This window comes from Ananas comosus, linkage group 22 (assembly GCF_001540865.1).
Source record: "Ananas comosus cultivar F153 linkage group 22, ASM154086v1, whole genome shotgun sequence".
In the NCBI taxonomy this organism is placed as follows: domain Eukaryota; kingdom Viridiplantae; phylum Streptophyta; class Magnoliopsida; order Poales; family Bromeliaceae; genus Ananas; species Ananas comosus.
Window position 1 is genome coordinate 8,063,773 of NC_033642.1, and position 19,986 is coordinate 8,083,758.

The following is a 19,986-nucleotide window of genomic DNA, read 5'->3' on the forward strand; positions in this document are numbered from 1 at the left end:
GGATTAATAGGTTCATAGCCTTCCACAGATCAGAAGATCTGTTTTAATTACCCCACACTTTCGGTGTATAAGGAACCCTCGATTAAGAGACGCAAGTAAATGCTGATAATTAAAGAGTGACAAAACAGGAATAGATTTTATTCGATGATGATTGCGTTTACGATGTTAGCAGGGGCATACGCCCCCTGTAAACATAAATTGAATCCGTAGTATATGTATTTGGATTCAGTTGCATTTGAGATTGACTAGCGTCCTAAGTATATGTATTAAAACCTAAGTCAATATTAGACTTGTGTATTTAGAGTCTAATTGGCTCTAATTATATTCTTAGAGTCCAATATGTCCACCCGGTTTGATATGTTCCGCAGATGGAGATGTGGACCAGACCTCCAGTATATGTATGAGTGGGTCGGACTAGATCCTAAGTATATGTGTTAAGATCTAGTCGATATTAAACTCTATGTTTAGAAGTCTAATGGCTCTAAGTTATGTCTCAGAGTACCGTGTATATTCAACTTGGTTGTATGTTCCAAGGGGAGATTGACCAGACCTCAAGTATTTATGTATTGATGTAGGCCGTCGAATATTACCCGAAAGTGGAGGGGGTGGAGAGTGGCTAATTCCTGAGTATACTGTATCAGGATTAACCGAGTTTCACTCTTTATATGTTTAGCTAGAGATGAAGATCTAACTAAGCCCTAAGTATATGTATTAGGGTAGTCGGATTTAACTCTAAGTATATGTACATTAGAGCTCTGATCGGGTAAGGATTTCACTCTAGGTATATGTGCTAGAGCGAAAGGCTGACTTAGCCCTATAGTCATATGGGTTAGACTATTTCGAGCACGGTTTTTGACTTCCACTCTAGGTATATGTGCTAGAGGCAAGATGACCTAGACCCTAAGTATATGTTCAGGGATTAGCGGCAGGCTTGACTTCCACTCTAGGTAATATGTGCTAGAGCAAAAGATTACACTGACTAGACCCTAAGTATATGTGTTAGGGTTAGTCGGATATGGTTTGACTTCAGCTCTAGGTATATGTGCTAGAGCAGAAGGTTGACTAGACCCTAAGTATATGTATTAGGGCTAGCCGGATGAACTCTAATCATATGTATTAGAGTCCGAATGAAGTTGATATCATTTGACCGAATTCTAAGTATATGGCTTAGAACTCTGTCGATTTGGAGATGCTTTGCCTTAGTTATATGTACTAAGGCGATTGACTTAGCCCTAAGTATATGTATTAGGGGTAGTCGATATTTAATTTCTACTCTAGGTATGTGTGCCAGAGCAAAAAAAAAGGTTCACGATGAGATTTGGGTATTGGTTCATGAGATTTGAGTATTGGCTTATGAGATTTGGTTCATGAATTTGGATATGATTCAAGAATTTAGTGTATGGACTTGGTTCATGAACTTGGATATGGTTCATGGGTTTGGTGTATGGATTTGATTCATGAACTTGGATATGGTTCATGGGTTTGGTGTATGAATTTGGTTCATGAACTTGAATTTGGTTCATGAACTTGGATATGGTTCATGGATTTGGTATATGGATATGAACTTTGATATGGTTCATGGGTTTGGATATGGTTCATGGATTTGGTGTATGGATTTGGTTCATGGTTCAGGAAATTTGGGTTTAGTTTAACGACTTTTCGGTCGTTTGGATTTGTGTTTAGTTTAACGACTTTTCGGTCGTTTGAAATTTGGGTTTAGTTTAGCGACATTTCGGTCCTTTGAATATGGATTTAGTTTAGCGACATTTCGGTCGTTGAAATATGGATTTAGTTTAACGACTTTTCGGTCGACTGAGTTTAGGCTTTGGGATTTTATTTGTGGACTTTGGTTTTGGGATTTATTTGTGGACTTTGGATTTTGGGATTTATTTGTGGACTTTAGGTTTTGGGATTTATTTGTGGATTTTGGTTTTGGGTTGGTTTAAACCTCTTGTATTTGATTTGGGATGAACCACCTTAGGTTTGTTTAGTCATTCGGGTTGAACCATTATGCTTTAGTTCGGGACCCATCAAGACTTGGATTGAGTTGGATTCTTTATGGTTGGGTTCGGATCTGACCCACTTCGGTTCGAGTCGGACCCTTTATGATTTGGTTCGGATCGGACCCACTTTGGTTCAAGCTGAATCCTTTATGTTTGGTTCAGATTGGACCCCCCTTGGTTTGAGTTGGATCCTTTATTGTTCAGAAGAGATCCGATTTGGTTCAATTCGGATCGGATCAACTTTGGTTCAAGTCGATTTTGTTCGGCTCGGATTGGACCCACTTTGGTTCGAGTCGGAGCCTTTATGGTTCTGATCAGATTGGATTATATTCGGCTCGAGTCGGGTCCTTCATTGTTCAGATGGGATCCGGTTTGGTTCAGTTCGGACCGGATCCACTTTGGTTCGAGTCAAATCCTTCCTGATTCGGTTCGGATCGGCTCCACTTTGGTTCGAGTCAAACCCTCCCTGGTTCGGTTCAGATCGGATCCGCTTCGGTTCAAGTCGAAATCTTCCTGGTTCGGTTCGGATCGGATCCGCTTCCTGGTTCGGTTCGAATTGGATCCACTTCGGTTCGAGTTGACTCCTTCCTGGTTCGGTTCAAGTCGGATCCACTTCGAATCGAGTTGGATCCTTTATAGCTTGGTTCAGACGAGATCCGGTTTGGTTCAGTTCGGATCGGATCCGCTTCGGGTCAAGTTTAAGTCGAACCCATTATGATTTGGTTCAAACGGGATCCGGTTCGGTTCAGCTTGGATCGGATCCGCTTTGGTTTAAGTTGAATCTTGTTCAGTTCGGACCAGATTTGGTTCGGTTCGGATCCGGTTCGGATTAGTTTAGATCGAATCCGCTTCGGTTTAAATCGAATCCATTATGATTTGGTTCAGACTGGATCCGGTTCGATTCAGCTTGGATCGGATCCGCTTCGGTTTAAGTCGAACCCATTATGATTTGGTTCAGACGGGATCCGGTTCGGTTCAGCTTGGATCGGATCCGCTTCGGTTTAAGTCAAATCCCTTGTGGTTTGATTCGGATCGGACCCATTTTAGTTCAGGTTGGATCCTTCATGGTTTGGTTCAAGTCAAACTAGCTTGTAGTTTGATTTGGTTCGGTTAATGTCTTTAATGGTTCAATTAGACTTATTGATTAGACTTGATCGGCTTATCATCCGATTTGATTTGTCATTATGGTTTGGTTGACTCGAGTCAAGTCTATCACGAAGACGACGACCCGGTTTAATTGAACCGAACTCGGGTCAAGCCTATCACGAAGACGGCGACCCGGTTTAATTAAGCGAACCCGAGTCAAGCCTATCACGAAGACGGCGACCCGGTTTAATTAACCGATCCCGGGTCAAGCCTATCACGAAGACGGCGACCCGGTTTAATTAACCGAACCCGGGTCAAGCCTATCACGAAGACGGCGACCCGGTTTAATTAACCGAACCCGGGTCAAGCCTATCACGAAGACGGCGACCCGGTTTAATTAACCGAACCCGGGTCAAGCCTATCACGAAGACGGCGACCCGGTTTAATTAACCGAACCCGGGTCAAGCCTATCACGAAGACGGCGACCCGGTTTAATTAACCGAACCCGGGTCAAGCCTATCACGAAGACGGCGACCCGGTTTAATTAACCGAACCCGGGTCAAGCCTATCACGAAGACGGCGACCCGGTTTAATTAACCGAACCCGGGTCAAGCCTATCACGAAGACGGCGACCCGGTTTAATTAACCGAACCCGGGTCAAGCCTATCACGAAGACGGCGACCCGGTTTAATTAACCGAACCCGGGTCAAGCCTATCACGAAGACGGCGACCCGGTTTAATTAACCGAACCCGGGTCAAGCCTATCACGAAGACGGCGACCCGGTTTAATTAACCGAACCCGGGTCAAGCCTATCACGAAGACGGCGACCCGGTTTAATTAACCGAACCCGGGTCAAGCCTATCACGAAGACGGCGACCCGGTTTAATTAACCGAACCCGGGTCAAGCCTATCACGAAGACGGCGACCCGGTTTAATTAACCGAACCCGGGTCAAGCCTATCACGAAGACGGCGACCCGGTTTAATTAACCGAACCCGGGTCAAGCCTATCACGAAGACGGCGACCCGGTTTATGTCAAATTGGATCTAGCCTATCACGGAGACGGCGATCCAAGATAAATATTTATTTTATCATTTTTTTTTTATTTTGTTTTATTATCATTATTTTTTTTGAGATCTGAGCGTGTCGAGCCTATCACGAAGACGGCCGCACAATGAAATCGATTGGAGGTTCGTCGTCACGTCATTTGCATGCTCGTGTAGATCTTTCGTCGGTGTTGGGGAGACGAGCGTTTAGTGAATACGCGCGCACAATATAGTAATGATTCAATGCCGGATTTGATCGGGTCAACCTATCACGAAGACGGTCGTGTTGATCAAACCGACAAATAAATCGGTACTATACCGTTTGCACGTATACACCAATCCGCCGTCGTTGTCGGTGAAGAAGAAGAAAGAGGCCATGAGGCCTCCTCGCGCGCCATTGTCGTTGTCAAAGTCGTCACAGCGCCGCTACCGCCGCCGCCGTCGTCGTTGCGCGTCCTCGTGCGCCATTGTCGTGGTCGAAGTCGTTGTTAGCGCGCCGTTGTCGACGTCGTCGTCGTCGTCATCGCCGCCGTCGTCGTCATCGCCGCCGCAAAATGAAAGCCGATCCGTTCTTTCTTTGTTCTTTTGTGTACGGATTGGGGGGTGTGCTGTGAGCACACCCCCTCCCTTTGTTGCTGATGCACGGCAGGAGAGGGGGAATTGAACAAAAGATTTTCTTTTTCTTTTTTTTTGTTCTTCTTTTCTCTTTTTTTTTTTTCTTTCTTTTTGTTTCTTACTTCTTTTTTTTTTTTTATCTCCCCCTCCCTCCAAGAGATTCATTTTTGAATTCCATGGTGTTATTTATAGTGATTCTAGGCCCTCTTTGTTTAGGGAAATAATTCAAAATGATTTGAAAAGAAGGCAACAATATATTTTTAATTCTTTTCCTTTTAATAGTTGGTCATCTAAGGCAACCATTAATCACATCAATTCCCTTCCATCTATATTCTCAATTTGAATTTCAAATTTCAAAATTTTTTGATCCCAACAGGAGCTTGACGGGTGAAGGACAAATTGTTGTGTTTACACTTTGTTGTGTTTCCCTTACTCCTTTTGTATGTCCGGTGTTATCCTATGTTTTGTTCTAGTTTTGTTCTAGCTTGTACCCAATCGGGATTAGGTCACAACTGTTGACCCTTCTATCTTTTTCACAAATAGGCTGTTTACTCAAAAAAAAAGAAAGAATATGTATATATATATATATATATAATTGAGCTTCTATACTTTTAACAGTACAAGTTATTAGTGCTTGTAGATTTTTAGCCATTGGATTATGAGATATGCGGTTAGGATGATGTGGGCCCTCTAGGGTTGAGTGGCTGGTTGGTTGAATAGTATAATCTAATGGTTGAAAATGATCCGAATAATAGATCTAACGGTGAAAAACTTACAAGCACCAAATGCTTGATACTTTTACAAGCACCATAGCTGGACTCTATATATATATATATATATATATATGCTCACTTTGATTATTTTCTTAAAGATGGAATCATAGCAACTTAGAATTGGTTCTAATGCAATATTATCTGAAAAATTAATCTGATACAAATAGCCTCAAATAGCATATCCCAAATCAAGATGAAAATATGATAATTGCACATTAAAATGGGTACTTTTATATGCAATATGAAGATGTCGCCAATCGTATTTGTGGAAATTGTGACAAAAAAAAGACTTTCTCGTACGACGAGGAGTGGTGACTAATGTGATCTTTTTCCATCCAAGAACATGACATTTCCACCAACTCATTTGCTCCAACACCTGTGATTACACTTTTAGAAACCATTTTCTCCCAGAGCAAGAAAAACAAAAGATCTCAGAGGCAAATTGCCGAACATGTAGAGAAAGGCCACACCCGTAAGGTGTTCGACCTCGGAACCGTGGCAAAACACAATGGAAAAAAAATGGCTTCACTCACCCAATTTCTCGTGGATATTCGGAGGAAGCCACCAAAACTTCGGCCACAGAGAATACACTCCGCACTCAAACTCAACACTGCACGGGTGCGCGATGCCGTTCTTGATCTGGCACTTCCATATGATCACGGTGGAGTTATCACGCGAAGATGTCAAAATAGGCCGCTTCATTTTCGTGAAGTAGATGCTATCGCCTTCGAATCCAGGGAAATGCGTCGACGCAACCGACATCGAGTTGCCTTTCTCCAAGAACAAGATCTGGCCGCCGAGATCACCGCATTCGGACACCGCTGTTATCTCATCCGGCAATCCGCTCAAGTCGAGCCTAAAAATCTCAACTTCGTCTTCTCGTGAGGTAGTAGTCCTTACCACAACGAGCCACTCATTCCCTGCTGATTCGACCAAGAACAGTGATCCCAAAACCGGCAAGTCGGGCACTTTTGTGAAGAAGCCGTCGCCACCATTGGCCGTGGCGAAGTCGAAGATCATACAACCTCCTTTATAGGTAATGGCAATGCAGCGGCGGTCTTCATAGAATATGATATCGTCGAAGTAAAATGAGGGGGGCTCGCGGACAGTCCAGAAATTGTCGCCATTCTGCCAGGTGCAGCAGCGGAATACCGATGTGGTGGTGAAGAGGACTACCAAGAAGTCGCGGTCGGCAGAAGGGTCGGATGATAAGATGGCTCGGTAGACAATTAAGCGTTGATCGGGCGGCAGCTTATCTTTGTGGCTGCAAATAGCGGACATGGGCAAGGGCGGAAGGCGGATCGTGTCGCCCGTGAAGGGGTTGCGGAGGATGAGGTTGTACCCGGGGTCGAGAAGGAGGAGCCATCCGTAGCAGGAGCCAACGCAGACGCTCTCATGGGCGTCGGCGAGGTGGCGGAGGGTAAAGGTGCGATTGGCGGTGAGGGAGAAGGCCTGACCGGCGGGATTATGAGGGCTGTGGGGAAAGCGGAGGAGGAAGGGGAGCTGCGGGGGGAGGCGGTGCGGACGGGGCACGGTGGCGGGGAGCGCGGCTCTCCAACTCCGGCACACGCTGCGGAGGGTGGTGTAGGTGGCGGCGGAGGTCACGTGCTTGGAAGCGACATCGATGAGGATGTCGGTCGGAAGGTGCGACCAACTGCTACAGGCTACCCTTCTTCTCTTTGGATCACGAGTCTCCATCGATCCTTGGCGCCTATTAACTAACTGAGATTCAAAGAGAGGCGGGAAACGGGGACTATATATAGGAGTAGGGGCTGCACTGCAGGAGGGAGGGGATTGTTCTCAGAACGAGACGGTTGTATCTATCGTCCAACACACAAATTAGCACAAATCTCAAAGCAGATGGACGGTAGATGTAGCTGTCTCACCTTAAGGACAATCCCCACCAATATGCCGAGGATAGTCTATAATATGAAATGGTTGCATTCATTGTTGTCATGTAAATTGGCATAAATCTCTATCGCAGTGTTTGGACTTTCGATGGGGATAAGGGCAGGGATAATCCCTTATCCCCTTTTACACCTAAATTTAAATTTTTTTATCTAAGAATAATAGTTCTCGAGTACCTGAAACAAGGTGGTATAACTATCTCCATACACCAACACCTTCATTTTCTATATATAACTATCAATTATTTTTCTTATTCTATATTATCTATCCAAAACTTTTATACCCGGAAAAAAATCCAATTTTCATCCAAACGCTATTTTGCTTATCCCCATACTTATTCCTATCCTTGTAATAGTTAATTCTTGCTTATATCCAAACCAAACCATATCTAAAACAAATGGATGGCGGAAGTAACCATCTCACATGGGTGCCTATCTCCATCGGATTTTTATTAATATCCACCGGAATACGCGGGGCGTGGGATAGAGTATAGAGTTACGTTGGTAGTCTGTGTACGTTGTCTTTTTGGAGTAGTCTGTGATTTCCCGTTATGTTACTTTTTCTTCCGTTTCGGGGTTTTTGTACCCTGTAGGAGACCCTAGCTGTCTCCATCATGCTTGCTAAATTCATACCCCTATTGAATGAAGCGGGTAGCTTGCTACCTTTTTCTCAAAAAAAATATCCACCGGAATACGATACACAACGTTGGAAGTGTCAAATTTTCTATGCAATTTTGCTATTGTAGAATGCAGACACAGTAACCTTTAAAAATTTTAATTTTACTATCTGATCTTTTTAATTTATATAATTTGACCGAATTAGTAATTTTTTAATTTTAAAATTTGAATGTGTCGTTTATTTTTACATATTCTGTTAGCATATTTTATGTAATTTAAGTAACTCTAAATTCTTTAAAACAATTACCTCAAATTTTGCATCAAAGAGCCATCAAATTACTTAAATCAAAAAAAATAAAAAATTGAGTACTAGAATTAAAATTTTGAAAGATTACATAATCAAATTAAAATGATCTATAGTTCAAGTAACTTTCATACATTTGTGCCATTTTAAGAAATAGATCATTTAAATTTTATTAAATAGTTAATAAATTTTCCTTCTCAGTCGACTTTACGAATTATGCAACTGTTTTGATTGCATGTGGGACAAACAATTTTATAAGTCTTAAAAATGTAGAAAAATCCAAATTTTCTCTCTTAAATTTGATAATTATTAAAGATAACATCTTTTTAAGTTTTAATTATTTAATACGAACTATCTCTATGGATAATTAGTTACTATATTCTTTTCGTTTTTACACTTTAGATTCATCAACCATCCAATCTGTAAACAACAGTAACATGGTAAGCATTAACTGAATCACTTCACCAGTGAGTTGATGATCACTACATAACCACACTATGAGATGGCCATAGATCGAAAAAACTAAAAATACCCAAGACCCAAAATGCGTCATCACTCATTGAACGTTCTGTTAGCGCCATAAAAATTACGTCACGTGGTGAGTCAGGACGCACCGCAAAAATGGTTTGCAAAGCTAAATATAAAGTGATATGCTGTTTCAGCCAAATCGAACATACAATGTAGCATTTAAACTTGACCGATAAGATCCCTCATCAGTCGGATCTCTTAATTCAGTTGTGAGCGTAAACTTCGAGGGTCATTATTAGAAACCAAGTTGACCCAGAAATTTCTTTTATTAGGAAGATCATATAACAGTAACCTACTGAGTACTAGCTGAATCAGTTCACCAGGAAACTGATGATCACTACATATATAATTACACACTAGGAGGTGGCAATTGATCAATGAACTCAAAATATCCAAGACCCAAATTGCATCATCACTTAGTGCCGTGCTCGACTAGAATAACATCACTGCTCCATCGGTAATCCGTTCTGTACCCACGCAGAATAACCGCCGGCGATGTCTGTCACTCCCGTAAAACCCTAACGAGTACGAGAAAAAGAAAAATCAGTATATATTAACATATCATATACAGTTGTTCACTTGTGTAGAAAAGACATATGCGACGAACTGACACTTACAGCAGATGAAAGCTCGGTAGCAGCCATCAGCGACCGCTTCCCACTTTGGCATCCCTGTCGAAAGGCGAAGACATGCTTTAAGGGAAGAAGATAAAGAACCGATAGCTTATATATGAAATTAAGGAAACAATGGATAAGCATACGCACGACAATGATTTCGTCGTCTTTGCCGAAAACCGATGACACTTCCTCCAAGAAATTAGGGTTCTTCGACATTCCTACACAGAGTCGATGGAACAGAAATATTAAAATCCGTAAACCCTTTCCTGCATTGGTGAAAAATAACACTAATGCGACATACATTTAAAAATCGATGCTTCCTTGTCGCGAATCAGCATATCAGCTTTGTTATCTCAATTTTCGATTCTTGTATCGAATAGTTGAAATAATTTTTTCATTGAAAATGAACAATTTGGATAATTAATCCTCGGATGCTATTATATTTTCATGCTTGTAGAAATAAAAGTGCTCTTTTCGGAATAAAACAGCTTTGATGTACGCATAATTTCTGTAGAAACCAAAATTCTCAAAAAGGAGAAGGTTAAGAAATCTACCTGACCCAACCTTGAACATGTATGGAATATTTATAGCTCCCACCGGACGACCGGCATTGAATTCATCCACAGTTCTACCAAAAAAACAAAAAAGAAAAAAACATTCAAATAAAAACATCACCCATCATATAAATCCCAAATTGTAGAAATTTCCCATTGAAATCACTTAAAACTGGGTTCATCCCTGTTTAATCGAAAAAAAAAAAAAAAAAAAAAAAAAACACTTAAAACTCTGCATTTCTCCTTGTCCAAGATAAAAATATATGAAGATTCCCCTCAACTATAGGCCATTTTTTGAAATACCCTTTTTTTTGCTGTTGGGGAGAGGCTTATTGAATTGGACGTTGATTGCGTATCGATTTAGCCTGTTATCTATTAGAGGATTGCCACGAAATCCCTTTTCATGTTTTAGAGGACTAGTGCAAGAGACCCCTGCAACTTAACTTTTCGATCATCGCTCTTTTAACTTTCAGTTGTTTTAATTTAACTTATTGTTATGACAAGCGCACAAATAGCAACGACAAAAGGCGATCGCAAAGTTGACAAACCACAAAAACAGTAAAATAAAATGGAACACAGATTTACGTGGAAACACATTATAAGTAAAAAAAAAACAACAGACAAAGATGAGAGAACTTCACTGTGAAAAAAGGAGACAATGTTTTTGGAGATTACAAATTTATTGTATCGCCTCTAGGGCAAAATGATGAAAGAGGTTCCTTAAGGGATATTTTCATTATCGGGTTCGATCCGTACCTGCACAGTCCAATCCCTCTGCTTCCCACCATAGACATTTATTTTTCTTTCATAAATTATTTTTCAAAATTTATCGCACCACAAAGCTGTCGGTGAACCAGGGCGCAAAATCAAAAACAACAACTAGATTTCAAGGCACATCTAACACTTATATTTCTAAATTTGTAGTTCGATCCACTGAAAAAGTATTTAACACAACCACATAATATTTTATAAAATTTTTAGACGAATTAACCATAATAACTTAAATTGAAAGAGACCAAATTTAAGGCGGTGTCGATTAAAAGAAAAATAGTTGAGAAGTCAATAGCCTGTAGTTGAGGCTATCCTTGTGTATTTCATCAAAAATCCAAGCTTTCATTCTTTTTAACTCTAAAATTAAAATTATTATATATTTATGTGTGTCTGCTTGTGTGTAATATTTTAGAAGCATAGATTCCAATTGCATCACAAGTTGACACGTGACGCAATTCCTATCAAAGTTAATAAGTTTTTATTATTATTATTTTTTTTCAGAAATAGGTATCATGCTATCCGCTTCATTTATTCAATTTAGAAATAAACTTAGCTAGAAATGTGAATCAACTAGGATTCGAACTTGAGACCTCAGATACCAACCATCAAACCTTTTGCCACTTGCGCTAGGGACAGTTGGTAAGTTTCGATTAAATTGTTGAAACTAATTACATTATACCTGACATCGAGATATCTATGCCCTGCTTGGAGGAGCTCGTGGGCGACGCGAACTGGAACGGATCTTGGGACTACTGCTTCTGAGCTCAAATCAGAGGCCATCGACCTAATCCTAAATAAAAAGAAAACATAAATTTACAAATATTTATAAAAAGTAGTACAAAGGAAGAGTACTAGAAAGGAATATTTTAGGACCCTTTTAGCAAGATATATTGGGTAAAAATATGCGTAGCTTATCGGACTCATTTTGAAACAACTACGAAATTTTTAAAATTAAAATTTTTTCTATCTACCATTGCAATTTGTTTAATTTTAACTATTCGACGGCTTTTTTCTTTGTTACAAAATTTGGAAGCATTGTTCGCTCAAATTAAATGGTTCTCCAACAAATCATATGATATGGTAAGTACAGTAAGATAAGTGAAGTATTAGAATTTCCTACCAAAAATTTTATCAAATGGTTCAAATGGAATGAATAAAAGGTTAGGTAGATGTTTCAAACAATATATTCACATTTTTTTTATGGTAAAACCATCGAGAACTAATCTGAATTTCGGATCATTTTGAGTTGGCTATCCAATCTTTCAAAATTTTGATTTTATTAATTCAATCTTTCAATTTGTTTAATTTAAGTCTAATTAAGTCATTCAACGATACCTTAATTTATTTAAATTTGAATCCGTCGTTTATCTTCGCATTGCAAATTTAATTAGGATATTTCATACCACTCTCGCAACTATAAATTTATTACGGTAAATAGTTAGCTTAAATTTGAAATCAAAATACTATTGATTGAATCAAATCAAACATATTGAACTGAAAGGTTGGGTAACCGATTCAAAATGATTCATAATTCAGGTAGGTTCTGAACGTTCCTACCTTTTTTTTCTTTCTAATTTTGAGAGAAAGATACCTTTATTTACTCTGAAATATAAAGCAAACCTTGAATACTAATCATTAAGTCTTTAACCAACTGTGTTAAATATTATGATGATGTGTTAAGTATTGTGATGGGAAAAAAATAAAATTCATACTTAAGATAAATTTTATATATTTTTAACTTATCCAGTGATTAGTTAGGAAAAAGCAACAAAAAAAAAAGTGGGGAGGGGAAGCAATTACCTCAAAGAGAAGGGCAAACTCTTTTTTGCACTGATGATGCCATATTTGGGCCCATATGCTCTCCAAGATGAGAAAAGAGTTGTTTGTGATCTTGTGGGTGAGAGAGATCATAAGTTATACAAAAAGAGAGAGAGAGAGAGAGAGAGAGAGAGAGAGAGAGAGAGGTGTTACATAGTAGTGATTGTTGTACCTTTTCAACAGTGGTTGAGTACAAATTGAGATGGGGAGAGACACACATGCATAGGAGAAGGCCATTTTGAGTAGTGCTCTATTTGACTTTGGAGGAGGCAAAAAATATATTAGAGGGGTTGGATACTTGGATTGATGAAAAATATTAATAATAATAACACAAAAAAGGAGAAATTATTTGGGGTATGATCTTGTTGGGGTTTTTATGGATGGTCATCATGGAAGAGGTGCTTTCTCTTTTTAATTTTTTCTATTTAATATTTTTTTAAGTGGTTCGATGCTGCGTTAGTTTCAAGGGCATGGAAACGTTTGCATGTTCCCGGTGCACGATGCACCAACTTAAACATTCCATTTAATTCATTATTTACATCCAATGACCTTGTAAATTTTTTAAGTAAATGTCTACATAATAAATTCTTAAAAGTTGCAACTTTTTTTAGACTTAGACATTTAGATATTGCAAAATCATATTTATCTTCCTAAACTGACGCTAAATTATGTTTTTGACCCCCCAAGTTATAAAATGGTTGGTCTTTAAATTTTTGTATTATTACAATTAAATTTCGAAATCTAATTTAGTTGATGTGCTGGTACTATATGCTGTAGCACTGTCACATCAGCTACACATTATTATTCAGTCAACTAAAAAATACATTAATTTAGATAATAAAAAATCGACAAATTAAAATTTGCAAATAAAAATTTGATGCAGCTCATAATGTGAAGACCCAAAAAGGGTAAGTTAGCCTAATTTTTTAATTAAAGGAATATACATACATACGGTGCATGAGTTACAAGGTATACACACGGTGCATCGAATTTCTCCGACGGGAAAGGAGGGCCCACATGGGATGGAGGATATACATGCGGCGGATATGACACGTGGACTAACCATGTGGTAACGGTCGGGAACGAGGATGAGGATGAGCTTGAATTTGAATTTGGGACCCCAAAAAAGTAGTTGATTAGAAGAACAGGTCAGAGCCGAGTCGGTTTGGTTGACTCGGATTCTAAGTTGGGTCAAACTTTGTTTGGATAAGATCATTTTGGTAAATGCTTTGATCCATAAATAATTACTTTTTTTTTGAGAAAAACATAAATAATTATTTATATAGTAAAGTTACAATATGTGACATCCAAATTAATAACCGGCTTCATTAGATTTAATCTATATACTATTTGACGAATTCAAATGCTAAATTCACAAATTTTCTTGTAGGTTTATTATGAATTTGAGTTCAGCTCATATACACAAATAAACTATTAGTAATGAAATAAAAAAGATAATATGTAGAATAGAGTATTTACAGAGTAGTTTGTAGTGAGCGTTTTTACTAAGGGCGCATTTTGTTTCGAATTATATAATATTACAGGGTATTTCGATATATTCAGATATTTTGAATTTCTAAATAAAATTAATTACAAATGATGCTATATTATTGCATTTGGTTTAATACATTAATGTAATGCTGCATTGCAATGTGTATATTATTATTGTGTCTGGTTCAATTTATAAAATTTAGTAATCTTGACAATGAAGTATAGTCTATTGCAAAATTACGCTTAGCTATATTTGCAAAATTTTTTACTATATAATTATAAATAATATTTTTTAACTAAATTTTATTTTAAATAATTTTAAATTTTAAATTTTAAAATTTTAAATTAAGTAATTTTATCTTCTTTGTTACCAATTCTACTACATTAATATATGAAGAACACTAATTAATTATTGCCTACTCCAAATGAAACACAACCTAAAATTACACTCCAATTATGTGACTAATTAATAACATTTTTTTTACACAAGTCTCTAAAAACTATTGCAAGAACTCATCCTCTAAGCCTTTGCTTTTCTGTCCTGTTTTTGATAACCTGTGCTGTTGAAGGACTAGCACTGACCCAGTATCCATAAAATCTTCAGATGCCAGGAGATCCCCAACTGGGCCCAACTCCGAGCACTCCTCCCAGTCGCCGATCCCCGCCGTCGTCGGCATTTTCCGGTCTCCGCCCTTCCCCACTATGAAGAGCGAGTACATTCCCGCCATCACGCTCAGCGCCGTCACCGACTCCGGCCCGTTGCCCACATACTTCTCCAGGTAGGTCACGATCCCCGACGCTACAAATCTGCACGGAAAGATGACCAAATTATTCTTAGTATATTCTGAATGTTTCAATATATTTCATGTAAAGGAGAGCGGTATTGACAAAACAATAATTATTAACGAATGCATTGAAATATGAAAAATTATGTACCTATTGTGGAAATTCGCCATGAACTCCTCGTCCTCCTCGGCGTCCCGGTCCTCGTCGAACATCATCGCGACCTCGCTGGTGTTGCTCGACGACTCGGTCCTGACTCGGGACGAGGAGGAGTTCATCCGATTGTCGGAGGCGTGGAGGAACCTGATGACGGTCATGTTGATGGACGGGTGCATGGCGAGCCGGCCGGCGTACGCCACCGCCTCGCGGTCGTCAGGGCCGCCGAAGAAGATGGCAACGACGTGGTGCAGGACCTGCGCGTCGGCGGTGGCTGCTGCTGCCTGCGGGCCCGCGTCAGAGTCGTGAGCGGCGCGCATGCTGCCACCGTTGCTCTTCATGCTGTTGCTGACGCCGCCGCCCATGCGGCGGTCGACGAGGATGCCGACGGTGCAGGGCGCGTGCTGGAGCACCTTCAGGTTCATGTGGCGCCGCCCGTCCTTCCGGCACAGCATTCGACCGTCGTACCTGATAGAAAAGCAAAAAAAAAATTAATTCAGCTAGAAATATAAAGCAATTATGCTTCGAATTTAAATAAAAAATATCAAATATTGAGTTCCGGTCTAACCAACTGTACTAGGTACCTCTGCTCCTTGTGGAAGGGGACGAGGACGAGGCAGGCGCGGATGTCCTCGGCGCCATTGCACACATCCTCGTGCATGTTGGCGTACGACGACACCGCCGTCATCTGCCGCACGGTGATGCTGCTCTCCCGGGTGAATGCGTCGACCACGACATTCACCTGCCGCACGTCGTCGCCCCCGTAGTCGGTGTCGTCTCCGGCTATCAGCCCTCCCGCGGAGTCCACGTCCTGCTCGGGGCGCTGGTGGTACATCAAGGTGATGGCGTACTTCTGCGTGAGCTCGACGAGGTGGAGGAGGTAGACGGCGATCGGCGTGTGGCTAGTGCCGCCGGAGAGCTCGGCGAGCGACAGCATGGGGAGCACGTCGCGCGGGCCGTGCACGCAGGTGAGCACGCGGAGCTCGCCGTCGAGCCGGGTCCACTCCGGCCGCTGCCGCTGGGCCCGCCATGAGGGTGTTCACGAACACGGTTATCAGAAGGACAATGAACGCTTGCTCACCCCACACCTGAGAGGATAATAGTTACAAACGAACGCTCCGTTCAGAATTGCAAAGAGATTGTATTACATACGATAAAAATATAGCAATGAATTAGTTATGATATGTACCCCTTGCTTTCGTGCCACAGACATGGTGATGATATCTACGTGACCTTTTGCATTCAAGATGAACCCCAGCACCATTCCTTCCCGGAACGGTATCTTCAGGTGATTTGCGGCCGCGACGGTCCCGGCGACCTTCCCCACAGTGCTGAGCACCACCACGAGCACCGCGGTGCCGACCGTCCGCCACCCCGTGTGGTCCTGCGCCAGCTGCGTGAAGTCCGTCCGCATCCCCGTCACCGCGAAGTAGAGCGGCAGCACGACGTTGTGCACCGGGAACGCCAGCCGCGCCATCATCGTCCGCATCGTCGGCCCCTCCCGCGGGAACACCAGCCCCAGCAGGAAGCTCATCATCATGTTGTTGTAGCCGATCATCTCCGTCAGCGACGCCAGCCCCGCCACCAGCACCATCACCAACAGCACCTCGTAGTTGCTGATCTGCATGCCGTCAAATATAAAAATATCAAAACACCGTAAGTATATATGTGCTTAAAAGTTATCGAAAAGTCAACACCTTATATCTGAACTGAGAGGAGCGTTGAACATAAAATATAAAGGAAGAGGGAGGGAAATTAATGAGTGGTGGGATTGCGCACCTCGCGGCGGCGCTCGTTCCAGGCGTTGATGTAGCGGACGGCGGCGGGGAGGGCGACGAGGGCGAAGGTGGAGGCGGCGAGCATGAGGAGGCCGGCGGCGAGCTTCTGGTGGAAGGACATCTCGTTGTCGCTGAGCGGGGTGGCGGTGAGGAGGGAGATGAGGAGGAGGCAGGTCATGTCGTTGGTGAGGGCGGCGGCGATGGCGAGGCGGCCGGTCTCGGAGGTGGTGAGCTTGAGCTCGGTGGCGATGCGGACGACGACGGGGGAGGCGGTGTTGGAGAGGATGAGCATGAGGAGGGCGGCGAAGCGGAAGCGGCCACCGTCGGCAGCGGAGGCGGTGTCGGCGGCGATAAGGGAGTGGAGGAGGGGGGAGAAGGCGGCGGCGAGGAGGGCGCAGGAGAGGGCGCCGCCGTAGGCGAGGGCGAGGGAGCGGCGGCGGGTGTGCCAGAGGTAGTTGAGGTCGATCTCGAGGCCGATGAGGAACATGATGAAGATGCGCCCGATCGCCGTGAAGCTGTTCAGGTTCTCCTCCATGTCCTCCGCGTGCAGGTCGTCCCACGGCAGTACCCGGCTCATCAGCGTCTTCCCCATCACCACCCCCGCCTACATACGTATATACATACATACATTAATTCACTCACGTAAATATAACTTTCACTAATAGTAATAAAGAACACAAACCATTATTTTGTTTTTTTTTTTTTTTTTTGAGAGAGAGTACGTACCACGCTACCCGCTTCGTTTATTTTTATTTAGAAATAAATTTAGTTGAAATGTGAATTAAATAGGATTCGAACTTAGGTCTCGAGTACCAACCACCAAGCCTTTGCCACTTGCTCTCCGGTACCAACCACTATTTATTTGTTACCAAGAAAAGTATACATATATATATAATATATATATATATATATTATATATAATATATATATATATATATATTATATATATTATATATATATATATTATAATTAGTTTTCAAATGCTTTTAATAGTGTAGATCAAGATCTAACGAGCGAATCGTCGTTTGGAAGCCGCAACATCTAAAACAACTTGATAGCACGGAGACTTCCGTACTATTGATATATACCAAGCCTAGTCGATATATATATATATATATATATTATATATATATAATATTATATATTTATAATATATATATAATATATATATATATTATATAATGAGTTAGAATACTTTTAGAAGTATCATCCCCTTGGTGCTTCTAGGTTTCTAGTCTTTGAATCTACTCCTTGATTATTAATAGTCTTTGGATCAAACATTATTCCACCTACCACATTTACCACCATCACTCCCAATCTTACCTTTCTTCATCCAAGGATTAAAAACTCCAAATACATATATATATATATATATATATATAACAATTAAGTATATAATATATATATATATATTTTGCGAGATAAATTTAAAAATTATATTGAAAATAGTAAAAATTAGTTTTTGAATAATTTGCTTTCCATTGGAGCAATTTCTAGCCTAGTAGAAGAGTGATTTTATTTTTGAGTGAAAAAGCATGCAACTTATACAATTTTTCATGCTTATTATATATCCAATTTATATATTTCTATAAAAGGTTAGTAATATTTCTAACTTTTTTAAAAGAATATTTGCTAGTACGGCAATACGACCTAATTTTCTTTCAAAAGTTCAGAATTGAAAAAAATAAAATAAAATTAGGTGGTGGCATCAAAATTTCAAAACACACTACATTTAAAGCAAGGTATAGGCAATCATATTGTTCACATGATGCAATCATATTGTTCACATGATGCTATGTTACCATTGTTTCCATAATTTAAAAGGTTATCTCAAATTGCGCGTAAAAATTTTAAGATGATTTTACGAGGAGATTGTTTCCACAATTTAAAAGGTTATCTCAAATTGCGCCAAAGTTTAGGTAAAAATTTTAAGATGATCTTACGAGGAGCTGCGAGATGACGCTGGGCTGGCCAAGGCGGCGGAGCACGAGGTGGAAGAGCGCGGAGAGGACAAGCACGGAGAACATGTCGATGCACATGTACATGAGCACGTCGATCGTCCTGTGCCCCAGGTTGCACCCGGCATTCGCCATATCTCTCTCGCTTGCCCCGTAGCCGTAGCGGAACGAAACAAATGAATGAATGAATGAATGAATGCGCACGTAGCCAAAGAGGAGGAATATAGGAATGTTGTTCTCTTTTCGTGCACCCTCTCCTCTTTTAATCCCCAGGTTGGTTACATTGGTAGTTGCGTATTAACTAATCTGATGATGAGCAGAGCTTCGCCGTAGAACGGTGTTGGTTGGGGGTCGGGAAATGAGAAAGAAGTTTTTTTTTGTTTTGAAACAAAAATTTTTGTTCTAATTTTTTTGGTGGAGGGTCTTCATTTACGGAAGGGGAAGAGGATTTAACTAATAACTAATATCATCTTAGATACACTTTTCTTTCACAATTAACTATGAATAGAACACACTTTAGAAACTAAGCAAATAGTATATTGTCTTTCTCTCTGAAAACAAAAAAAAAAAAATAGTTACTATAGTTTTCACTATAAGTATTTTAATCTTTAAATTTTGGGGTAATATTTCATCTAATAATGTTAGGAATGAGCATTTTGATCATGTTCAAAGTCCAGCTTTTTTTGGAAGAAGAGTAAAAGTGGGGCAGAAATTAAAACAATTTTTTTTTGCAGAGGGCTAATTGAGAGAGACTTAACCACAATGGGTTTTATTGTAAATAACAGGAGGAGATCCAGTCTAAATCTCTCAATTTTCGATTCAAGCAAATGTTACCTGTTACAAAAACGTTTGATATGTCATGAAAAACAAATATGTGAATTCCACCACAAAAAAGGGGTTAAAAGATGTTACACAATGTGAAACTTAAATCAAATTGCAATTTGAACACCAAATAATATTAGAAACATGCTAATTTGAAGACATTTAATTATGACTTCAATCCAACAGTTAAATTCAAGCTGAAATAAGCTACCAATCTCAACATGCTTTGTTCAACTTCTCTCCCATTATAAGCAAAAGCATGCTCAAATAAATTCGAAATTAACATTAATGAATCAAATAACCACCGATTTCGCGATATCACATTGATTTCGTGCATGCTTGAGAAAACAGAAATGGC

The 19,986-nt window shown here is 40.5% G+C and overlaps 3 protein-coding genes across 4 annotated transcripts; all 3 read right to left on the reverse strand.

Moving 5' to 3' along the window:
• Window positions 5,811-7,221, reverse strand: LOC109727117 (putative F-box protein At4g22660). Its single transcript, XM_020257016.1, has one exon. The coding sequence runs from the start codon at window positions 7,219-7,221 to the stop codon at window positions 6,049-6,051; it is 1,173 nt and encodes a 390-aa protein (XP_020112605.1). The 3' UTR covers window positions 5,811-6,048.
• Window positions 8,988-13,048, reverse strand: LOC109727022 (thiosulfate sulfurtransferase 16, chloroplastic-like). 2 transcript variants are annotated; one of them, XM_020256881.1, is made up of 7 exons: window positions 12,813-13,048; window positions 12,623-12,712; window positions 11,502-11,606; window positions 10,052-10,125; window positions 9,645-9,715; window positions 9,498-9,551; window positions 8,988-9,398 (listed from the first exon to the last, which is right to left on the reverse strand). In XM_020256881.1, exons 1-7 carry the CDS (start codon window positions 12,875-12,877, stop codon window positions 9,324-9,326), a joined length of 534 nt encoding a protein of 177 aa, XP_020112470.1. In that variant the 5' UTR covers window positions 12,878-13,048; the 3' UTR covers window positions 8,988-9,323. The 2 variants fall into 2 exon arrangements, with proteins under 2 accessions (XP_020112470.1, XP_020112469.1); XM_020256880.1 differs by having other exon boundaries at window positions 11,502-11,612.
• Window positions 14,524-19,204, reverse strand: LOC109727550 (cation/H(+) antiporter 1-like). Its single transcript, XM_020257691.1, is given in 7 exon segments — window positions 14,524-14,938; window positions 15,068-15,538; window positions 15,655-16,080; window positions 16,082-16,158; window positions 16,260-16,691; window positions 16,850-17,452; window positions 18,792-19,204. Coding segments are annotated over 7 exon segments (2,466 nt in total). The 5' UTR covers window positions 18,942-19,204; the 3' UTR covers window positions 14,524-14,631.